At 58.9% G+C, this 23,403-nt stretch overlaps 1 protein-coding gene across 1 annotated transcript in view; it reads right to left on the bottom strand.

The window, feature by feature from the left end:
• Positions 1–23,403, bottom strand: part of MYO7A (myosin VIIA) — a 78,485-nt gene that overhangs the window by 18,862 nt on the left and 36,220 nt on the right. The window contains exons 14-30 of the mRNA XM_070426867.1: positions 23,222–23,328; positions 18,301–18,438; positions 16,854–17,012; positions 16,093–16,185; positions 13,943–14,037; positions 12,826–12,910; positions 12,094–12,312; positions 11,596–11,703; positions 10,570–10,779; positions 10,006–10,209; positions 9,581–9,757; positions 9,032–9,121; positions 7,613–7,740; positions 3,465–3,591; positions 2,648–2,767; positions 1,894–2,067; positions 847–1,074 (exon numbers count right to left, since the gene is read on the bottom strand). Of these exons, the coding sequence (XP_070282968.1) occupies positions 847–1,074; positions 1,894–2,067; positions 2,648–2,767; positions 3,465–3,591; positions 7,613–7,740; positions 9,032–9,121; positions 9,581–9,757; positions 10,006–10,209; positions 10,570–10,779; positions 11,596–11,703; positions 12,094–12,312; positions 12,826–12,910; positions 13,943–14,037; positions 16,093–16,185; positions 16,854–17,012; positions 18,301–18,438; positions 23,222–23,328 (2,462 nt within the window). The remainder of the gene's footprint in view (positions 1–846; positions 1,075–1,893; positions 2,068–2,647; positions 2,768–3,464; positions 3,592–7,612; positions 7,741–9,031; positions 9,122–9,580; positions 9,758–10,005; positions 10,210–10,569; positions 10,780–11,595; positions 11,704–12,093; positions 12,313–12,825; positions 12,911–13,942; positions 14,038–16,092; positions 16,186–16,853; positions 17,013–18,300; positions 18,439–23,221; positions 23,329–23,403) is intronic.

The raw sequence follows: 23,403 nt of genomic DNA, 5'->3' as shown, positions 1-23,403 counted from the left end.
AGTCAGAGTATTGAACAACCCGTAGGCTACAGTGCAGAGGCTCCAGAAAGCCAGCTGGGCACTGGGCAGTTGCCCCTTCGCTGCCCGTGGTTGGTGCACGGCAGCCCCCGTGATGCTTGCCTGGGGTTCCCCGGGCTCTGGCAGCAGGGGCAGTAAAGAAAGGCTCTTGGGAGCTTCAAAGGCAGTGGATATTTCCCAACTAGTTCAAAGTATTTCAGGATTTTAGCGGTGGACACGGCTGTCCCGATACCTCCTGCCTGAGCATCAACTCACCACCACGATCAGCAACACCATCATCATCGTCACTACCCTCACACCTACACCTACACCATCGCTACTTCTACCATCGCCACCACCACCCACCATCCCCCTCATTTCCATCATCTCCATCCTCCTCCCTCCATCATAATCACCAACGGAATCACAGGTACCGTGAGAGCCGTCATCACCATTATCAAAAACAAAACAACCACACCGCTCCTGTCCGCAGAAGGAGCTAGAAGGTTCCACGTGTGCAAACTCTGTTCTCATGAGCGGATCTCTTGATCCTTCAGGGCGGAGTTTCCTAGACTAACTCAGTACAGCAAGTGTGAAGCAGCCACCACAGAGGTGCGGGAGCCTCCCACTGGCAGAGTCCGGGCTGTGCTTCAAAACCCTGGCTCCTGTGGGCAGCGTTACCTCCGGGAGGAGCAAGGAGCACGCCCGCCCTCCGTCAGGCTAACCTCCGCATTATCCAGTGGCGGGTCCCAGACAGTAAACACTCAGCCCGAATTCGAATTCAGAAAACAGGCGGCCGTGAGCCAAGCAAGATCAGCCGGGAGACTCGGAAGACTCACGCGCACTCACCTTCTCACACCTGTACTCCCCGAACTTGACGCCTCGCACCACCTGCTGGTAGATGAGATTGGTGGCCACGTTGTCTTCTGAGGGGTTGTGCCAGGGCGTGAAGACCTCTTTGCGGAAGAAGAGCCGCCACGGGGCATTGCGCTCCTGGGCACCCTGCTCCTTGGCATACTGCTCGCACTGGGAGATGGCATCCATGACGTGGTCACTGCCACTACCCAGGGAGGACACCTGTGGGCAGAGGTCGCCCAGTGGGAAGGTGAGCCAGCAGGAAGGACTACAAAGAGCCATCAACTGTGCCAACTTCTCTCGGATGCCAAACCGAGGCTCAGAGAGAAGCAGGGAGGTGCCCAGGGCACCCTGGAGGCAGGACAGCATGGGACCCCTGGGCCCCAGGCATGGGCTCTGAGCCGGCACAGCCACGGGAGCTCCCATTTCCCAGAGTAAGTCTTTTGGGAAACTCGGATGCACAAATGGTCCCTGAAAACACAAGAGTATCCATCTGTACAGCAGAAAAGTCCAGATAAATTGTGTCGGACACGTGGTTCCGTCCCGGACCTGCAGGGTGGGGCACCTCTGCTGGGTGCGATGTTGCTGGGTGTGGAGGTAAAATCAGCCACCCCCAGGCCCAGCGCTACAGAGAAGGCACCTCGCCTAGATGTGACAGGTGGCCACTAAGAGTGAAAAGAAATGACCACAGCAACCTGATGAGGAGTTACATCCGCATTTGTAGGTGAGAAAATGAATCTCGGAGAGCCGCGTGGCTGCAGGACCCTGCAGCCTGCCTCCGGCACCAGCGGGTACTGACGCGGCCTTGCTACATATGACTGAAGTGAGTTCTGGGTTTCGACACTGTTCTGTTGGACTTTTCTTTAGGGGCTTAAGAGGGCTCCGCAATCCTAAAGAATTGGCGGGAGCTAGAGTTACCACCAGCTAACAGAAAACCAGGGCCCTGGAAGTAAGTAGCTGTGCGAGGTGGCCAGCAGGTGGCAGCACTGAGCCGGAAACCTGTGGGCAGCCAGGGGGGTGCCGCTGCAGGGCCGGCCCTACCTTATCAAACAGGGCGATGTAGAGGGAGAACCCGAAGCGGTCCTTGAGGGAGATCTTGTCGGCCAGCGCGTTGCAGAGCTCCTTGGCCGTGGTGGCCGAGTCCGTCAGCAGGGTCTTGGTGGTCCCATCCATGAATGTCACAGGCAACATAATGGGCTTCTTGGACTTGGTGGCCTGGAAGTGACCAAGGAGCGTTTGTGGGGATCCTTTCACTTCAGAACACCTGGCCCCTCTGGGCTCCTGGCTCCCTGCCGCCTAGGAGGCTGGAGTTTCCCCCAAGGCCCCCAGCTCCCAGCATCTCACCCAGACATTGTATGTCCCGGGTCACAGGTGCCCAGGGAGCCCTGCTGTGCTCCCCAACTCGATGGCAACATTAGGGCCCCTGAGCCAGTCCCTGGGGCTGGGAGGGGTTAGGCACTGCCACACACCAGGGGCTTCTGCCCTCATGTCCCAAACCCTCACAGGGCCCTGTGACACGAGTGTCGTTACGGCCAATGAAGCCACTGAGGCCAATGAAGCCACTGAGGCACAGTGGGAAGGCCTGCCTGAATCACTTTGACCGTGAAGCCAACGGATGAGTCGATCATCGGCTGGGGGTTCTGTTCCAATAGGCCTGGGCTTCCAGAACTTCAGGGTGCAGAACCCAGAATCCCAAAGCAGGGGCTTTTCTGGGCACCGGAGACACGTACACACACACACACACACACACACACACACACACACATACACACACGCCTGGTGGGGCGGGGTGCACCTGCAGCTCCAGCCAGCTGGGCGGCTGTGTCCGTGTCCCGTTGACGAAGGTCCTCCGGAGCCGCTCCTCACAGTACGGGGCGTAGCCAGGCGGTCCCCCGTGGATGAAGTTCCGCAGGTACTGCAGACGAGGACCAGCTGAGGGCCCCACTCTGGCCTCCCGCCCGGGCCATCAGAGCAGCCTCACTGGGTCTCCTGCCTCCAATCCCTCCACCCACTCTCAGGACCTGCTTTCCAAGGCGCGTCTCCCCCAGTCCTCCCGTGCCTCCCATGGCTCCCCGCTGCCCTCAGAATGAAGTCCACATACGTCGTGTTGGCAACAGGGCCACCACCACCCAGACCTGTCAAGTCCCAGCCATGCCTCTTGCCTCACCCCACACACTGTACCCCCTCTGCACCTAGCTTAACTGCTCCTCCTCCTCCTCCAGGGCCCCCTCCCTGACGAGTGCTTCCCTCTTCACAGCACTGGCCGCCAGGCTGTCCCCAGTTCTGTCTGTGTCCCCAGCACCCAGGGCCTGGCACCAAGGACCAGGCAAGAAAGAGGCCTGGGAGGAACTAAAGCACCTGCATGAACACAGTATGGAGAGGGGCCCGAGACGCTGTCAGACTCAGCCTCCTCACACATAAAACTGGTTGAGGGGAGAACGGCGTGAAGTTCTGGGTGCCTGGGCAGGGGGGACAGGAAGATGGGCCTGATAGCCGCTGCGAGGCCCCGTGAGATGACGCAGGCGGGGCCTCATCCCCAAGCCCCTCGGCGCTCCTTCCTCTGCTCTCTCCCAGCTCCCCTTCCCGCCCAGGAGTCCAGGCGCCCGCCCTACCTTCACGAACTTCTCAGAGGGGGCGAAGCAGCCCACACAGAGAGACATGAGGATCCAGCCCCGGGCGTAGCTGCTCTTGGAGGGGTTGTGGGTGAGCTGCTTGCTGATCTGGCAGTAGATCTCATCCCTGGGCAGGTGGGGAGGCAGGAAGGGAGACGGCTCAGAGGAAAGTCCCACAGCAGGTGGGACGCCCAGGCCTTCCTCTGCTACTTGACCAAGACCATCCAAGAAGAGGCAGAGTGGGGAAGAGGGTCTGCTTTGGAGACGGGCTCACCAGGCACAGAGTCCTTCCTAACGCCAATCAGACCCACGGACAGGCCCCATGATCCTGAGGGTGGCACATATTCTGCTCTGGGGCACAGCGGCCACAGCCACTGGTGACCACTCTGATGAGGTGCGCAGGCCCCGCCTCAGCCTCGTCCCTCACCAGCTGGGTGGCCAAGGCAGGAGAGTTCACCTTTCTGAGCCCAGCCCATGGTCATGAGAGCAGGTGCAATTTTTACTAATGGCAACTGGCAGAACAGAAACAGCAAAAACATCTGGGGACTCACTCTGTGGGGTGGAATGAGCAACTTTGACCTTCTCTCAATACATCTCGGTAACGTTAGAATATTCAAGTGGTCGTGTATTGCTTTTGTGATCAGATGAAAGCAATGAAGGTGGGTTTTTGCTTTCATTTCAAAGGGAAACAGTAGTGCCTTCCTTACAGGATTGCTGTGCAGAAAATGAGCCGAGGCTTATAAGGCACCTAGCACAAACCCCTCAGTCACCATCACCTGTCACTCAACGCTGGCCGCAGCTAAGACACTACCTGCCTGCTGAGGACCAAGAGCCAGCCCGCGGTGATGATGTGACCACCAGGGGGCACCCGAGGCTCTTTTCCCTCTCAGAAAGGCAGGCCTAGGTGGAAAGGAGAGACTACCTAATTCATTCAGTGGCTCCCAATTTTGAGAGTTAACCAACCAATGCAACTTCAAAATAAATTCTGGACGTTGCTAACTCTTCATCATGACAAATAAGGACATTTAAAACACACCACACACACACACAACCTGCCCATTATCTAGATCACAATTATTTCATACAACAAAGGTAATTTTCATATTCAAAAAGTAGGAATTACAAATGTGTCCTCATTCCCCCCATTTGTAATTCCTTAACCAATAAAGAATTTAAAGATTAAAAAAAAAAGTAGGGACAGGAGTCGACCAAGATGGCGGCGTAGGTAAACACCGGAGACCGCTGCCGCAAACAACCATTTCAAAAATACAACTAAAAGACTGAACGGACATCACCCAGAACCACAGGAAGGCTGGCTGAAGAGAGACTCTACAACTAGAAGGAAAGAGAACAGCAAATCGACGCTCAGAGGCGGCGCAGTGTGGAAAATACAAAGGTACCGAGGTGCGCGCGAAAGCGGGCTGGTGGCTGAGGGCGCGGTTGTCGTTTTCTGTCGGGACTGAGTCTCAGACTCTGGGCTCCAGATCCGGGCGAGTCTCTAGGGACCCAGACTCAAACGGGAGAAGCGGGATTACCCGGCATCAGTTGGAACCTGAGGGCAGCTTTCTCTCCGAAGTTTGCAGCGGCTGCCGGGGTTCTGAGAAGCAGAGCCTCTGGGAACGGGACTGAGCGTGGCCATAACTGCTCCCTCCGCCCGCCCTGTTGATCCCGCCCCGCCCAAAGCCTGCGCACAGCCATTTGCTGATCGCCTCAGGCAAAGGCTGGATTAGCGCCTCCCCAGAAGACAGAGTTTTCCGCACAGCTGATTCCTATAGCCAGCCGGCCTGAGGGTCAAATCCCCCTAGTGTTAACTACAACAATTAAGGCTTGGCTAGAACAAGACTGCGCACAGAGACCACAAGGGGGTGCACCAAGAAAGCATAAAAGATGCGGAGACAAAAAAACATGACAGAAATGGAGGATATGGAGCTAAGAATCGCAATTTTGAGGGCTTGCCATAAATTTGTGCAGAACCTCACGAAAACTAATGAGACCCTCGATGCTACGATAAAGAAATTAGAAAGTAAGCATACACGGACTGAAATAAAGAATATTATACCCAATAGCAGACCAGAGGAGTACAATAATCAAACCAAAGATTCGACAAAAAACACCCAATTGGAAAAGCAAAATGAAAAAAGAATCCGAAAGTGTGAAGATAGTGTAAGGAGCCTCTGGGACAGCTTTAAGCGGTCTAATATCAGAGTCATTGGAGTGCCAGAAGATGAGAGACAGCAAGATATTGAAAACGTATTTCAAGAAATAATGGCAGAAAACTTCCCCCACCTGGTGAAAGAAATGGACTTACAGGTCCAAGAAGCGCAGAGAACCCCAAACAAAAGGAATCCAAAGAGGACCACACCAAGACACATCATCATTAAAATGCCAAGAGCAAAAGACAAAGAGAAAATCTTAAAAGCAGCAAGAGAAAGAGGCTCAATTACCTACAAGGGAATACCCATACGACTGTCAGCTGATTTCTCAACAGAAACTTTGCAGGCCAGAAGGGAATGGCAAGAAATTTTCAAAGTGCTGAATACCAAGAACCTACAACCAAGATTACTTTATCCAGCAAAGCTATCATTCAGAATTGAAGGTCAGATAAAGAGCTTCACAGATAAGGAAAAGCTAAAGGAGTTCATCACCGCCAAACCAGTATTATATGAAATGCTGAAAGGTATCCTTTAAGAAGAGGAAGAAGAAGAAAAAGGTAAAGATACAAATTATGAACAACAAACATGCATCTATCAACAAATGAATCTAAGAATCAAGTGAATAAATAACCTGATGTACAGAATGAACTGGTGATTATAATAGAATCAGGGACATAGAAAGGGAATGGACTGACTATTCTTGGGGGAAAAAGGGGTGTGGGAGATGCGGGAAGTGACTGGACAAAAATCATGCACCTATGGATGAACACAGTGGGTGGGGAGTGAGGGTGGAGGGTGGGGTGGGAGCTGGAAGGAGGGGAGTTATGGGGGGAAAAAAGAGGAACAAATGTAATAATCTGAACAATAAAGATTTAATTTAAAAAAAAAAAAAAAAAAAAAGAAAAAAAAAAAAAAAGTAGGAAGGCTGAAGTGAAGTCTCAGAACAAAGAACAGGCCTTCAAATAAATCAAATTTCATTTTAGAAACACCCCTTATCTTTTCCATCTTGTCAGGAACCAATGAAAACTTTATCACCGGCAACTGGGGGTCCTTGACCCCCATCACTTTATGGACCTACAGGGACACCTGGGCCGAGAAAAGGGAAGGACCAGCTGGGGTCCTTCGGGGAGTCAATACCCCAGACTCCGACTCTTGCCGGGGGCTCTTGCCACTGTGTTCTCTGGAAGTAATCGCTGTAGGTCTACTCTTGAGACAACTGGGCCACAAATTCTGCCCCTTTTCCCTGGAGGCGGGTGGCCCTGGGTCCTGTGACCATCTCTTCAATGGCCTGGAGGAGCACCGAGGAGGCCTGGAGGGAAGGCAGACGGTCTGGGAGGCTAGTGACTCCTGGGAACGTCTCTGCCCTCTCTGGACCTCAGTTTTCCTTCGGGTGAAATGGAGCTCACCCCCCACTCCCACCCCCACCCCACCCTGCTGTCCTCTCAGCCAGCGGACACAGGCGCATGGGATCAGCTCTCCCGCCCGACTGTCCTTCGAGTTCTCAGAAAAGGCCTGTTTCCCCTCCACTGACCCAGCTGAGCTGATCCCTTCATTGCTCCTGGGGATGCCTCCATCATCCCTCTCCTCCTCCAACCCCCAGGGACCTGAGGTGAGCCCCCCGGGACCTGGGCAGGGAAGGAGGCACTGCCAGGCATGAGCTGGCAGGGATGCGGTTAAAGCAGAAGATGCATGTCAGGGCGTGATAACAACAGCTACTATTACTGAAAGCCTCCCAGGTTACAGCCCTCCTGAGATTCATCTGCCCGCAAGCCTCTGAGGCAGGTCCACTTATTACCACTACCACCGCCCCCCCCTTTACAAAGAAGAAACTGAGGCTTACAGAGAGGAACGAACTCTACCAAGGCCACATGACCAGCAGGCCTGTTGGCTAAGGTGACAGAGCCACAGCTCAGCCACCAGCAGGCTCCCCAGGCCACACCCAGCGCTGCCTCCCCAGCAGCCGCCCCTCCCTGCACCCCTCCCTCGGGCGCTGACCGGAGCGCTGGCCGCAAGATGCCGTTGCCGATGACGAAGTGCAGCTTCTCCAGGTTGGAGGTGGGCCGGTCCTCCAGCATGCTGTTGCCCTGCACCGTGGACTCCCCGTCGTGCAGCCTCTTGGTCACCTGGGCCACAGGGAGGAGTGAGGGACCTGCCTCCTGCCTGAGTCTGCCTGCCCTCCTTGCCCCCACCCCCACCCCCGCCCCCCGCCCAAGAGCAGAATCCTGGGAGTGGCCAGAAGAGCTGGCTCCACCAGTCATGCCCCCATCCTGTCCAGCCCCACCCCATGCAGAACAGATGGTGGGTCAATGACCAGCCCACAGGCCAGGAGCATGGCCTGCTGGCACCCACTTCTGAGGTTAAGGCTCCTCTGCAGCCTCCCTGACACCCCACCCGACCCCCTACCGGTCAGGACAGGGATCTGCTCCTCCACCTCTTGGCAGGAGCGCTCTCTCTCCAGGGCTCCCACACAACTCTGACCCCCAGAGCATATCCCAGTCCCAACTCCCCGTCACCATCACCTGTCACCGATGCCCTGGCCCCTCTGTGTGAGCAGTGCCCAGCCTGGGTTCTTCTCCCTGGTCTCACACAGCCCACAACCCCAGCCCTGCACCCTGCCCAGGTGAGGGGAGAGGGAGAGGTGAGCAGTGAGAACGTGCCCTCCAGACGGAAGGGGTGTGGGAGGTCCTCACATCTACTGAGCACCCACAGTTGTCGTCTTACACTGGCCGCCCCCCAGGGACCCACAGAGGGGGTGTCTCAGACACCCAACGGCAGAGGTGGGACTTGGATCTCGGGCTACACGACTGTGAGACTGGATTTGAGCCTCGGATGGGGAACAGGACAAGGACAGAGGCAAAGGCAGCGTGGAAGCCCCGAGGAGGAGCCTGGTGGCTGTAGAGGGGGTCGCTCGAGGCTTCCTGGAGGAGGCCACCCCCAGGCAGAGGAGAGGGGGCAGGAATTTAGGGAGAAGCACTGGTGTGTGCAAATGTAGGGGCACATGGGGGCCAGTCCTGCGCTGTAACCGCCTGGGTTTGTGTCCGTCTGCCCTCCCAGCCTGAGCAACCTGGAGCGCAGGGCAGGGGTGGTTCTCCGAAAAGGCAAGGTGACTAACCAATGAGCTCAAACAAATCAACAGTGTTGGTGCCCGTGGCACTCATCCCACAGAAAGGTCCTGAGATAAATGCTATGGCAGGGCATGTCCTCCCTCCCCAGCCCTCCCCAGCCTTCAGGTCCCCTCGTCCGGGAAGCCCTCCCCGACCTGACCCCCGCCTGACCTCACTGCCCTCTTCCCGTCTCCCCGATCACCCCTACGCTGTCCTGTCGCCTGCCGTCCCAGCGCCCCGAGGACAGGCAGCATGGACTCCTGCTCCCATCCCAGCAGGGCCCCCTGAGGCAGCCCAGGTCTGCACTGACCTCCTCTGTCAGCTTCGACTTCTTCTTCAGGGTCAAGTGCACCAGCTTGTGCCGCATGCTGCTCTTCTTCTGCCCCTCGGGGAGCTGGGCCTGCAGGACAATGGCGGTCAGGGGTCAGGGGTCAGGGTAAGCGAGTGGGCCCCAGTAATGACCAGCGCAGTTGACCATGGGCTGTGGCTGGAGGAGTGTCTCACCTCCACACGAATGCTTAGGAGGCAAACCCCGCATGACACCTCCACCCTCACCCCACACGGCCCCTACCACCACCGGACGGAAAACTGGGGCTGGGAAAGTGTAGCGACCCCACCCGGCGACCCTCGGTGAGTCTTCATGGCGCCAGGCCTGACTATGAAGGCCGGCTGCTCAGTTTACAAAACGTTCAGACACTTGCTCCCAGGGGTAGACAGAGGAGAGCGTGGGTCTGGGGGGTGAGGCGGAGGCGAATTTTAGGACCCTCCTCTGCTGAGGACCCTGAGGCTAGAGAGACCGGACAGCCCTGCCCACTGGCCAGGAGGGACATGGCCTGGGTGGGGGGGTCCCGGGCCTCACCTCGCCCTCGCCCTGCAGCGCCTGCAGCTCCCTCTTGTACGTCTTCTTGCCGAGGGTCTCGTAAATCTTGGTCATCACCGGGATCTTCTCGCTGCCGTCACTCATGGCCGTGTGGTACTTGGGCTCGGGGAGGTCCCCCATGAACCGGAGGATGGTGATCCACACGGCCAGGGCCGCCTGGGGCAGAGCCACGGGAGTCAGAGAGCTCGGTGCAGGGTATCGCTACAGCCAGCAGCGTCCCCAGGGGCCGGGGAGGGGCTGGAGAAGCCCACAGGAGGCCACTGTGCTGAAGGCACTCAGGTGTTCCTAGGATCTTGCCCAGGTGGCCTGGCCCCAGGCTGGGGGCGGGCCAAGTCAGCCCTGGTCCCCGCCCCCCAGGGACCTGCTCTCAGCACCCACAGCCCCAGCACAGCCCCAGCCCTCACCAGCTGGTCACCCTCATCGTCGTGGAACAGCAGCGGCTGCTTGAGTGGCCGCCGGGTGTAGGTGTGCGTGGTCGTGCCCTGGAAGTAGGTGGCAGAGAACTTGGCGAACTTGTACTCGGAGAGGTCCTCCTCGTCCTCGTCGGGCAGGGGCAGCGCCGCGTCCAGGTCCTCCTCCACCATCTCCCTCCGCCCGCGCTCCAGGTCCTGAGGAGAGGAGGGGGTCCCTGCTGTGGGGGCCACTCAGCTGGCTGCAGCCCCCACCTGCCCTGTGGGGCCAGCACTGCCTCCACCAGGGGGCACTGTGCCGTCCTGTTCATGACTTAGAACCTGGGCATGGGGAGACCTCAGTGCACTAATGAATACAAGCTGGTGAGTGGCCCTGGAGAGGGACAGTGACTGACCGGGTGGGGCAGGCTGGCGGCTGGACAGGGCCTGGGCACTGTGGCACCTGACCCAGGTCATTGCTGCTGCCCTCTGCTGAGAGGCGACCAGGTGGTCTTCAACGCAGGGGGGCGCAGTCACCCCACTGAGGCCTGTCACCAGGCCCTGTTCCCAGCCTCGTACCTCAAAGCCACTGGGGGCCTGGCCCTCCTGGCCCGGCAGGCCACCCGAAGTCCCCAGGAAGCCGAACATCTTGTCCACCATGTCGGAGTGATTGACAGGCTCGTGGCGGGCCCTCTCCATCTGCTCCAGGAGCTCCTTCTTCCGCCGGGCCTCCTCCTTCTCCTTCAGCTCCCGCTCCGCGTCCTCGCGGGCCAGCTGGGCCAGGCGCTCCTGGGGGGTGGGGGTGATGCAGAGGAGACAGTTTCAAAGAACAAGGCCTCCCTGGGGATCCCCAGGGCCCCTGCAACCCCCAGGCCACAGACCCCCTCTCCCCCTGGGCCTCCTGGCCACTGGGAGGGACCGATCTCGGGCTCCCATCAGCCCTCTGAGCCTCATGCAGACAGATGCCCAGACAGGAAGGCCACCTGCCCCCAGGGCTCAGCTGGAACGCCTCCCCCAGGAAGCCTGCTCAGGCCTCCCCAGCTGGAGGGACCACACCACCCAAAACCCCATCGCGGTGGCTCAAGGCTGTAGACCAGCACTTCTCACAGGAAGACCGTGGGAGCCATGCATGGAGCCGCTACACTACAAACAGTCACAGAAAGTAAGGGAAACCAACTTTAATCATATATTTTATTTAACCCAATCTTTCCAAATTACCATCTCAACATGTAATTAATATTTTAAAAATAGTACCGAGATGGTTTATAGCCCTGTTTTTCTGCCTTCAAAGCCCATGTGTATTTTATGCTGCATGTGCTGTCATTTCAAAAGCTCAGTCACCATGCGTGGCTGGTGGCCCATGCTGGGTGCTCTGCCCCCGGCTCAGGCTTTTAGGGAGGTGCTATTTCCCAACTAGAAAAGGTGCTCCTGAGGGCACGGACCCGCGCACTCTGGAGCCACAGCCCTCCGGCCTCTGTCCTGGGCCAGGACGGGCACCCAGGGCACACATGAGGGGAGGGAGTAGAGGACGGAGGATGGCAGCCAGTGTCCGGGAGGCTGTCGGCCAGAGGATGGACAGCGAAGCGCTGGGACAGTCCCGCTCACCTGATGCTTGCGTTCGGCCTCCTCCTTGGCCTTCTTGGCGCTCATCTCCTTCCGCAGCTTCTCCTCCTCCGCCAGCCGCATTTTCTCAGCCTCCAGACGCCGCCGGTACTGGAGGGAAGGGAGAGCCGATGGGCATGAACCGTGTGGAGCTGGCACCCTGCTTCCTCCAGCTCTGCCCCACCCACCTGACTGAGCTCTGGGCCTGGGAGCGATTTGCCAAATCATTTGGCAAATGGGGAAACTGAGGCATCTGAGAACTTCCCCGGGTCACACGGCTCGGGGGCTGGGGAGTAGGTTTGACACCATTGATCCCCAAACCAAACCAGGTTCACCGGCACCTCCCAGAGATTTGTCCTTGGCTGGGAGAATGAGCATGAGAGGTCTGGTCCCAGTGTGGTCATTCCTCAGGGGAGACCCAGCCCTAGGTCTCAGCCAACAAGTGGGGTGATGTGTCCCCATGCGATGAGAACTCGCCCCTCACAGGTGGGCACTGCTCACCTCGGCCCTGAGGCGCCGGTGCAGCCTCCGGGCGATCATGCCCCGGGCGTAGGCCTGCACGGTGAGCACGGCCCAGAGGCGGTGGCGGAAGGCCTTGCGCACCAGGTAGGCCCGGCAGCGGGCCTGGAACTGGATGATGCGCCGGCGGGCCAGGCGGTACTGCTGGTGCAGCTTCCGGGAGCGGTGCAGGGCCTGCAGCCGCAGGAAGCCCAGTCGCATCTGCAAGGACAGCCTGGCTCAGAGCCCTGGTCACAGGCGGCACTGCTCTGGCCCCTCTCCCGCTGCGGGACCCGCAGGAACACCCTGACTCCTTGGACTGGGGCTCCCGGAGGGAAGCTCTGCCTCCTCTCGGGCGGAAGGTTCCCAGGAGTGGCCCTGGCTCCCCATCCTCAGACCAGGAGCTGCTCTCCTTCCTGTCTGCCTCCCCAAGCCCAACCCCAGTTGCTCCCCTGAGGTCAGTGGGACACACCTGCTTCGGGCGCCCTCGGAGGTCTCTAAGGACCTAGTGCTCAGTCTCACCCAAACATTCCAGAAGAAAAGCCTAAACATCGCTGACCAGATGGGAAAAGGCACGAGAACCAGACTTGGACTTGGGGCTGGGGAAATGGTCGGGGCAGGATGGGGCAGTGGCAGGAGGCCACGGTCTGGGGCACAGGTACATCCTGCTGCTACGGCAGCCGGAAAGGTTCAAAGGCCTTGTGGGGCAGGAGCAGCCCCCCTGGGGAGGCTCACCAGCCCATAGTTCCTCCGGCAGTTGTGGCCCCGCCAGTGCCTCTGGATCAGGGTGGCGGCGTTCTTCAGCTTCAGGAAGTTGGACCTGAAAGAGCAGGAGATCCTCAAAGCAGAGACGGGGTGCCCAGAGGCAGCAGGGTGCAGGCGGGGCTTGGAATCAGGACAGCAGGGCTAGTCCCAGCCCCGCATCTCCCGGATCAATGGCCTGGGGCAACAGGGTATCACCCCTCTGCCTCAACTTCCTCATCTGTGAAGTGGGTAGAATGATACCTGCCCTGCCTGCTCACCGGCTTGTCACATGAGCCCATAAGGAGATTTTTCCATGTTTATTGAATAAATAAATAAATAAATGTATGAATAACAAGTAAATAATCTTAAAGATTAAAATATTTGAACAGTGTGAACTTCACTCACTACTATCAGATTTCCCCATTTTATAGATGAGAACACTGAGACTCGATGAGGTTGGACTAGAGCCCACATTGTCTGACTGAGTGAGCGCAATGCTGTTCCCCCGCACACTCTACATGACAGGCCACACGTCCAACAGCAGGTGTCTGCTGCATGTGGGAATACATATAGGAGGAGTGAAAAATTAATACGGCCACGTGTGAATGAGCCAGCAGGCCAATGCCTAGAGCCACACATGAGCAAGTGAGCAACTGTGGAAGGAAACAGTAGATGGGTGGGCAGACTCATAGATGAACAGACAGGTGGGCGGATGGATGGATGGAGAGGAGGGAGTGACCAGATGAACTGCAAACGGGGCAGGCTGTGGGTTTTTTGTGGAGCCTGAATCGCACTCCAGAGTCAGCCCTGATGATTTGTGGATTATCACAGCTATACACATGTCCCTTATTTGTAATTTATAAAATCTCGAATTTCCTCTTTGAGAAATGTCATCAGGCATTTGAGACCACAGAGTGTCCAAATGTGTGTGCCTCCTGAATCCACATGTGTGTGCCTGTAAATCATGTGTCTGTGTTCACCCATGAGTTGTGTATGTGTGTGCTCATGTCTAGGTGTGCACCTGGGTGTGCATGCGTATTTTTAGTGCTCCGGTTAGAGGAAAGAGGTGTGTGGGCTCCCATGGGGAGGAGCTGGTCCCGGCACGTACCTGTCTTTGAATCCCCGGATGACCTTCTGGAGGAGGATGACTCTGTCGGTGATGGCCTTGTCCCGCTCCACCTCCAGCAGCATGTCGTGGTGGTCCTGGGGGGGGCAGAGCTCCTGAGCAGCGGCCCCCCCATGAATCCAAGTGAAGGCCCTCTCTTCCTTCCCTTGGGTTCCAGGCCTGGGGCTTGGCTGGGCCGCACAGGCTCCCAGCCCTGCTCTGCTCCGTGGGGGCAGCCTCTCCCAGCCACAGGACAGAGAGGTGCTGTGGCTGTTCCCAGGGCTCTGGGTGGGGCAGATGGAGCGGGAGGAGCCCAATCTGACTGGATGGAGTCAGAGCGTGCGATGGGCACACACAGCGGCTCTATCCCGATGGCCTTGTCCGCCCACGCCGTGCCTTCCCCGATGTCTCTGTCATATCAGCCTCTGACCTGGGCCAAGCCACCCTCTGGGATCTTGGCAGCAGCCTCCTCACCAGTCTCCTGGCCTCTGTCACTCCCCTTGGCCTCCCTAAGCAGGGACCCTCCTAAAACAACTCTCCGGTGATCTTACCGTGTTGCCCATGACTCTCGGGGACAAGTCTGGTCTCCCTGGCTCTCAGGCCCTCCATGATCCAGGCCCCGCCAAGTTCTCTAGGCCTGTCCCCTCCTCACCCCACACCCCCGACCTTCACTCTGGTTAGGCAAAAATCTCATCATTCATTCAATGCCTTTAAAACGAATGTCTCCATTGCCGGCCCCGTGCTAGGTGCTGGAGTGGGTCCTCGGGGAGCCAGGCAGACAGGCCCCCGCTCCCCACCCCGTGCTGAGTCTCTGTGGGGAGCCACATCCACCAGCTAATCATAGACCACATCTCCTGTGGCGAGAGCTCTGCACAGAGGAGCTGCTCAGCCATGTCTTTCTGAATGAGTGAATGAATGAATGCATGAATGAATGGGAAGTGGACACTGAGACTGGAAACTGCTGCCGGTTGCTGAAGAGCCCAGAGAGGTGAGGCTGGGGACAGTGATGGCCCTCAGAGCTGCCGGCACTCGGCACCATTGCCCTGCATGCCCTCCCTCCCTTACCTACATGGCCGGGCATCAGACCAACCCTGGCTGCAAGCCCAGGGCCTGACCTCGGGCATCTCACTTCTTCTCTCTGAACCTCTGAAATGGGCATAAGGATCCTACCTCACTGGCTCCTGTGACGATTAAATAAGATCGTGGACAAAAAGCCCCACCGAGTCTGGGCAGTTGTGGGATGCAGGCCCGGTGCACACATTTTCCCGGTGCACACATTTTTCCAACGAGGAAATGAAGGCTCGGGGAGATGAAGGGACTGGCCTGTGGCCCCGCAGCCAGGAAGGAATTACACTGGAGCCCGGGGCTCCCTCTGGCTCTGGGCTGGCTCCTTCCTTCCCTCCACCCAGATGTCCTGCACAGCCCAGGCCCCACCCGGTACCAGAGGAAGGAGCCCTGCCCTGTGACCCCAAATGGCCAGAAAGCGAACGCGACGGAAATGGAAATGAGGAAGCCAGTAGGCTGGGAGCTCACACTGGCCCTGGGGCAGCGGCCCGGCCACCACCAACAGCCAGCAAGCTCTGCTCCAAGGCCAGGGCGCCCCAGGACCTCGCTTCCTGCTCGCAGCTCAGGCTGCGGTGGGAGCCAGAGAGCTCCAGGTTTGTGCTCAGGAAGGGTAGGAACCAGCGACACTAGAGAGTGAGGGGGTGGCACCCACCAGAGCCTGGGGTGAGCCCCGCCTGGCAGGAAACCACAGTCGAGAAATCCCCCACCAGGCACATCCCATTTTATGGGGAAATGAGGCTCAGCAAGGGCCAGTGGCCTGCCCAGAGTCCCAGGGAAGACAGCCACCGGTCAGCATTGAACCCATGAGCCCACTTCAGTCTTCTATTTTCTCACCCAGGGTCAGTGCTCTGACCCCAACCCCAGGTCACAGCTGGGCTCAATACCAGGTGCCCCTCCCCTACCAAGAAGGCCTCATTTCCCGCCCACACGCCCACTCGTCCTATCACAGATTGCAGGATGGGAGGATGCACAGGCCCAGCCCTGACCCCGTCTGACGCCAGCTTCCCCAAAGAGGCCCCCTGGCGCCCGTTCCCACCATGACAGGAGTCCACAGCCCCCAAGGCAGTCGGGCTTGGAGCCTTTCTCACCTTCAGGAAGATCTTGGTTTTGCCAATCTGCCAGTCGTCGTGCGTGCCCAGCACAGCCTCCGCCATGCGCTGGCAGGTCCCCCGGAGGTCGTCCTGGGGGGCAGGGGCGCACCAGGGAATGGGAAGCGGGAAAGGCCACCTCTGCGCTCCTCCCATGGCTGGGAGGCAGAGCTCTCGCTCCAGCTCCATCCTAACACACTGTGTGACCCAAGCAGGCCCTGCCTTCTCTGACCCTCCCTTCTCTCCTTAGCTCGGCAGGGTGCCTGCAGCACCCTCTCCCGCGTCTGCCCGGCTGGAGAGGCTCAGTGGTTGAGCATCGACCCATGAACCAAGACGTCGCCGGTTCGAGTCCCGGTCAGGGCACATGCCAGGGCTGTGGGGTGTGCAGGAGGCAGTCGATCAATGATTCTTTCTCATCACTGATGTTTCTATCCCTCGCTCCCTCTCCCTTTCTCTCTCTCTAAAAAAAAAAAATCAATTAAAAAACTTATTTTTTTAAAAAAAACACCCCTCTCGCACATCTAACACCCACAGCCCACTTGGTAGCCCTGGTCTCATCCATTACACCCACTGGTGAAGTCCACGCCCAGCAAGCATGGCCATCGAAGCCCTCGCTGCCCTCCGGACCCCAGTTTTCCCAGCCGCACCTCAGGAGGCAAGCGGACATCACGCCTGGCACCCCATCTCAAGGGGGAAATGGGCCCTTGCCCAGCCCAGAGCCGGGACCGGTCCTCCTGCCCCCCCGTGCCCCGGCTCTGTACCTGCTTGTAGGCCGGCTTCACGCCGGGCAGCAGCACTCGGTACCGCTCCACGAACTCCACGAAGCTGTAGCGGATGGGGTAGCCAGCCCGGCGGATGCGGATGGTCTCCATCATCCCCGAGTACCGCAGCTGGCGCACGCACAGGTGCCGGTCGAACAGCTGCCCAGAGCCAAGCGCATCAGTGCTGGCGGCTCCTGCTGGGAGCCCAGCCCTGCACCGCGTGTCCCCAGCCCCAGACATAGGCCCAGAGAGGCCCAGGCCGCACAGCAGATGAGGAGCAAAGATGGCACTGAACCTGGGTCTGCAGTTCAAACCCACATGGCAGGAAGAAATGAGATCCTCACGGGGGTGAGCTGGTGCTCGGGGGCAGAGAGGAGAGATGGCTTAATTCCCCTTGGGACATCTGGGGGGGGGCTGCCTGGAGGAGGCAGCCTTTGCTCTAACCCTGGAAAACACTGGAGGGGCAGGGCGAGCATGTGCAAAGGTGTGGAAGCCTGAAAGTGCAGGGCATGTCGAGGGACTTCACAGGGACTGAGGAGGCTGACCCTCGCCAAGACTGTGGTTGTGCAGGCGCTGGGTGCCTGGCACATCCCAGGGGTTGCCCTTCATGCTACGGTCATTGCAGACTTGTCATTATTTAGACAACTGTCTGGCTGCTGACAGATAAGTGCCTTAATTTGTCTAATTGTCGCACAGTTGTTTTTGTGATGGCAGCCGGCAGGGCCAGCCTGGGGTTCCTGGAGGGCTGAGAAGGCCCTTGGGGGACTGGCTACGGGGGCCGCAGGCAGTGAGCGGTCAGAGGTGCGTTTGACTCCCGTCTCTCACTGCAGTGGAGGGGCCTGGACAGGGAGGCAGGGGCAGGAAGGCGGAGGGCAGTGAGGATGTCCTGCTGTCAAGGTCCAGGCCACAGATGCTGGGGTCGGGGCCCAGAGAAGGGTCCCTGGGCATCTGAGAGCAGGAAAGATGGTACCCAACTGCCTGGCAGGGCCCTGGCCTCATCCCTCCTGCTTTAGGTGGGGAGCTTGCTGGGGCCCCTTTGAACCTCACACCCTGCAGACCTGGCCCTGAGCCCCAGGGGGACCCATCAGGTCAGCGCACTCCGCACTCCGGGGAATGCGTCCAGCAGGGGGCAGGGCCAGCGCGTGCAGATGGCTGGCTTCCTTCCGCCACCTGTTTCCTCTCCCTCCAGGCACTTTCCCTGGCCCCCCACCTTCTGTCCCACCCACCCCCGCCCCAGCCTCTAGGAAGAGCATGTGGCAAACAACACATCCAGGGCCCTGGGAGGACGGGCGCCCAGTGAGGATTTGGGCTCTGCAGCTGCAAACCCCTTAACCTCCTGGAGCCTTCGGTCCCACATCTCGAATGTGGGGGCCCTCACCCAGTCCCCACCCTGCCCCCCATGGCCCGGCCCCTCCATCGCCTCCGCCCCCAGGCTGGTTCCACTCACCATGGGCTTCTTGAACTCGTTGGGCTTGATGCAGCGCACGAAGAAGGGCTGGCAGGCACCCAGGGTGCGCATCAGCAGCTCCAGCGACCGCTTGAACTGGCTGCTGAGCGTGGGCGAGCGCTTCCTGGTCTCCGCGCCCTGGGGGGACGGACCACAGCGGTGGGAGGGGCTGACCTGTGTCCTGCCAGCACTCGAGAGGGACGGGAAGGGAAGGGGAGGGAAGGGACGGTGGGAGGTCAGCGGGCTCAGGGCCTGAGGGAGGACAGCCCTGCAAAGCAGGCTGCCCGGGACTTGGGGTTTCCCTGTGACCTGTCTGGTCTGAGCTGGAGCTTGGACCCAGGCGTGCCCGCTCCAGGGAGCTGCCTGGGACCTGAGCCAGAAAGAGCCCTGCTGTGCTGGAGGCTTCTAGGCAAGGCACAGCCCCTCTCTGAGTCCCCAGTCTCCCTCTCCAGGAATAAATGAGTGGCCGAACGCGCTCACTCAGGGCACGGGTAAGGGGAGGGGTCCTTCCTAGAGACAGGTTACCAGCCGTGGGCAAACTACGGCCCGAGGGCTGGATCCGGGCCCGTTTGAAATGAATAAAACTAAAAAAAAAAAAAAAAAAAAAAGACCATACCCTTTTATGTAATGATGTTTACTTTGAATTTATATTAGTTCACACAAACACTCCATCCATGCTTTTGTTCCGGCCCTCCGGTCCAGTTTAAGAACCCATTGTGGCCCTCGAGTCAAAAAGTTTGCCCACCCCTGGGTTAGACTCTAACCGTTAGAGGACCTAAACTCAAACCCTGGCCCACCACCTCCCCCATGGTCCTGAGCAGGTCACTAAACCGCGAGGAGCCTCCCTCCCTATCAGGCTGACAGGCTGTGATGAGAGTGGGCACAGTGGACGTGAACAGCAACCTGGGAACCTGGGAACCTGGGATGGGGGGTTGGGGGTGGCCCTCCCCTGCCTGTGCCCTCCCCTTCCTGTGGGATTAGTGGTTCAGCAGCTGGCCTGGCCGAGCATGTCTGGGTCAGCCTCCTAAGAAGGCACAGAGCTGGCCTCCTACTGTGTGGCCCGAGGCCCACGGCTCTATGCTCTGCCAGCCAGTCTCTCTGGGGAGCCCACCAGGGACCCCTGCACCTCCCTGCCCTGGTGGAGCCCCTCTCAGAATATGGTGAGATGGTGGGGTGGGGTGGGGAGGCCGAACAGCAAACAAACAGGAAGCGGACCGTCTCAGACTGATACCCAGACACTGGCCATAGAAACCAGATTCTATTCCAAAGCGTCCTTCCCACTCCTCACTGCCCGCCCGATCCAAGCCACCAGCGGCTCTCTCAGATCCCTGCAAGAACCTCCAAGCTGCTCTGTCGCCCCACACACCGCCTCCACTCTGCCATGACACAACAGCCGACAGCAGCCGCAGGACCTGGCCCCAGTAACTGCTCGCTCTCCACACCCGCTCACCCCTCCAGCCAGCCGCCTCCGCCTCCTGCTCTTCCTATAAGGCACTGGCAGGCGTAGGCGTGAGGAGCACCTGAGGGCGTGGACTCGCTGTTCCCTCTCCCTGCCGTGCTTTTCCCCCACAATGCACATGGAGGGCTTCTCCCCCCCCCCCCCCGCCCCCCGCCTTTATCGACGTCTCCATAGGCCTTTCCCGATGCCCCTGTTCAACATTGCAACGCACACGCCCCCCAGCATTCCCCATTCCTTAATCTTTCTCCATGTCATATAGCCCCACCTGACATGCTATATACTTTACTTATTACCAATTGACTATTTCCCCTTCTGCCAGAATGTAAGTTTCATGCAGACAGGACATTTTTTCCCCTGTCTTGTTCACTACTATGTCGTCAACACGTAGGACCGTGTCTGGCATATAATGGGCACAATCAGCAGTTATGACTGGATCACGGAGTGAATGGGGCCATGGGGCGGCGGGCTCTGCCATCACTGCCTGGCCACCTGGGCTTCTGATTCGGCTTTTATTGGTGAAGGGAGAAAGGTGGCCCTTCCTGATATTCCTTGTCTCGGGGATGACCTGAAGGTATTTGGGGATGGTATCTGGGAGGTGGGGGGCGGGGCTGGTAGGGTAAAGGCAGGAGTGAAAAGTCCAAAAGTCAATGTTAAGTGACTCCACAGAAGGGACCGAAGGGGCAGGCACCTGAGTGTGAGGGGAGCGGGGCTGGGATGCTGCAGGCAGGGGAAGCCGCCAGCACAGAGTGAACAGAACGTCCGTGGACTCGGGGCCCGGGAACATGTGACTGGGGTTAGACATTAATCCGGGTGCTCAGTGCCACCGTCCTGATGGCTCAGCTGAGCTCCCCAGCAGCAGTGGCTGGGGTGGGGCTGCCAGGGCCGTCCTGGGGAGGAGACACAAGAAGCAAGGCTGGGAGCTCAGGGGTGGGGGCCCGCACGGGACAGGCGTTCAGATCGCTGGACAAGGTGTCTGGGCTCCCGCCCCGAGAGGGCACTGCAGCCAGCGCACTGTGTGGAATAAACTGACTGCACGGTGCACCCAGCCGGTTCCCGTGTGCCTTTAACAGAACCACGGTGTTTCCGGCAGGTACAGAGCATTTTTCTTCTCGAGGGGGACGCTCACAGAGACACCATCGTGCAGTGGAAAGAGCAGGGGCTTGAAAAGCCTCACTAGCCCTCCCTTGCATGTGACCTTGGACAAGTCGCTGTACCTCCACGAGACAGACCTGGATCTAACCCTTGTGTGTCACAAGCTGTGTGAGCTCAGGCAAGCAGTTAGGCCTCTCTGGGCCGCAGCTTCTTTATCTGTCACATGGGGCAATCATAATTTGGGGTGAGAGGAGAGGGGGTGGGAGGAGAAGACGGGGTGCAGTGGTATTCCAGGACTATGAAGACCAGAGGGAGTGGGTGGGCCTGGCAGGTGGGCTGAGAGGAACGAATGGAAAGGACGAGAGGAAAGAATGCAGGAGAGCCTGGCGGCCCACCTGCCTCATCAATGTGACCCTGTGACAGGTGGATTCGGGGTGGGAGTGCTCGGAGCTGGTGCTTCAGGAGCCTGGGGCCCTGTTCTGGTGGTGGCCCTACCTTCACCCTGTTAACTGACTGAGCCACAACGGGGGTGGGGTCCAGGGCTGCTCCCTGGGCAGAGGACAGAGGCCGCCCTGCTCCTGCCCCACTCTGCAGCCGTGGCTTTCACGAATTGTTTCAGAACTCGGTGAGGCACTGGGCGGCAGGGGGCGCCAGACACCCAGGAAGGAAGAGGGACTGAGCATTTAGACCACGTGTGGGGCTATGTCAGGATTAGACAGAGGAAACTGAGGGTTCCGAAGAGAAAAGGGAGGCAAAGGGGATGGCAGAGCTCTGCCGCCGCTAAGGGGTCCCCAGCACCTTTGGCACCTAATGCGCCTGGGAGCCACGACTTGAAGGGGTGCTGCTCCAGAACCTAGCACAGGGGTCGGCACACTGCGGCTCTCAAGCCACATGAGGCTCTTTGGCCCCTTGAGTGTGGCTCTTCCACAAAATACCACGTGCGGGCGCGCACGTACAGTGCGATTGAGACTTCGTGGCCCATGCACAGAAGTCGGTATTTTGTGGAAGAGCCACACTCAAGGGACCAAAGAGCCGCATGTGGCTCGCGAGCCGCAGTTTGCCGTCCACTGGGCCCTAGCAGGTCTGGGTGAGGCCTTCTAGGGCCTGCTCCCCCGGATGCTGACTTGGGGTGGGGCACACCCATCTCTGAGCTTTCTATCCCCAAAATGCAGAAAACACCACCTGCCCCTCCTGCTGCACAAGGTCACCGAGGACCTGACCGAGCACAGGGCCTGGGGAGGAGCTGCCTTGATGCCTCGAAGAGGCTCAGGGGGGCAGAGGACGGGAGACTCGGGTTTGGTCTCTGCTCTGCCCCTGGCTCACGGGGCAGCTGGGCAAGTCTTGCCTCTTTTTCTAAGACTCAGTTTCCTTCTTTAAGAAACTGAGATGCCTGCAATACACACACTCAGAAACCAAAAACAAAGTCACTCCACAAACCACTCCACAAAAAAACACACTAAAAAAAAAAGAAAGAAAAATAAAGAAAAGCCAGCCCTTTCCCCAAACCTTGGTGCCATGGGGACCAAGGACACAGCCTCGTCCCAGGAGCCTCAGGGCTTTTACCTTCGCAGAAGCTGCTGACTGGCGGAGGGTGCCCGATGAGTAACCACAGAGAAACTACAGCAGGAACCGCAGTGCAGGCGCGATGGGGGGAGGGGCAAGGAGAACGGGGTGGGTCAGAACAGAGGGCGAAACCCACCAGGGAGAGGAGGACCCGCAGGGCAGAGGTCTGGGCTCCGTGGGGCTGGGGGCATCTGAGGCACCTGGATGGGCACCGAGGGGGCAGCGGCTCTACCCGCCCTGTGAGCCTCTCTGTGCCCCTCCAAGAAGCCAGGGGACAGGAGGAAATATGAGAAAAAGGCATATGATCCTGCAGGGAGAAGCCCACCAGCCTCCCACTCGAGGGACGAAGGAGTGAAGGATGGTGAGGAATTCTTCACCCCATGGGCTCCAGGGCTGGTGCACATCTATCCTTTGTGCCATTTCTCTGAATGCCCACACCTACCGATGACCTTGAGGCTGGACCTGCTCCCTTTGCCTGCTCCCTGTTAGCAGTAGGAGGTCTGGGGGGAGGGGGGACCCCATGGTAAACCAAGTCCTGATCAGGCTCTGCTCTGTGACCTCTCACGTGACCCTTCTCTGGGCCTTGCACACACACACCACCCTCCCCCCCGCACCCCCCCCCCCAGTCAGTACAGGACCAGATGGGAGGGTCCTGGAGCCCCCCGACCCCTCCTAGAAGCCTAGGAAAGCTCTGTCCCGGCTCTGCGGCCAGAGGGACGCGCTGAGGCTGTTGGGCAAGGGTGCCTAGACACCGGCCTGGCGCCTGGGGGCCCCTCCCGCCCCATGGAAGCCCTGCCCCCACGTTACCATGGCGACGTCGGCCTGGAAGATCTGCTTGATGAACTTGTTCCTGGAGGAGTGGACCAGCTGGATGATGTCTCCGTGCAGGGTATCCCGGTTCTTCTCCAGGAAGCCTGGGCAGCGGCAAAGAGTGGTCACGCCTCGCGGGCTCCGGCTGCCTCCGCCTGACAAGACTCAGCCCTGCCCCC

The sequence above is a fragment of the Myotis yumanensis genome, unplaced genomic scaffold, assembly GCF_028538775.1.
Source record: "Myotis yumanensis isolate MYYU_CA2020_CCGP unplaced genomic scaffold, mMyoYum1.0.hap1 SCAF_10, whole genome shotgun sequence".
Lineage (NCBI taxonomy): Eukaryota > Metazoa > Chordata > Mammalia > Chiroptera > Vespertilionidae > Myotis > Myotis yumanensis.
Note: the sequence above shows the minus strand (reverse complement) of the source record. Positions and strands in the feature narration are given on the sequence as shown.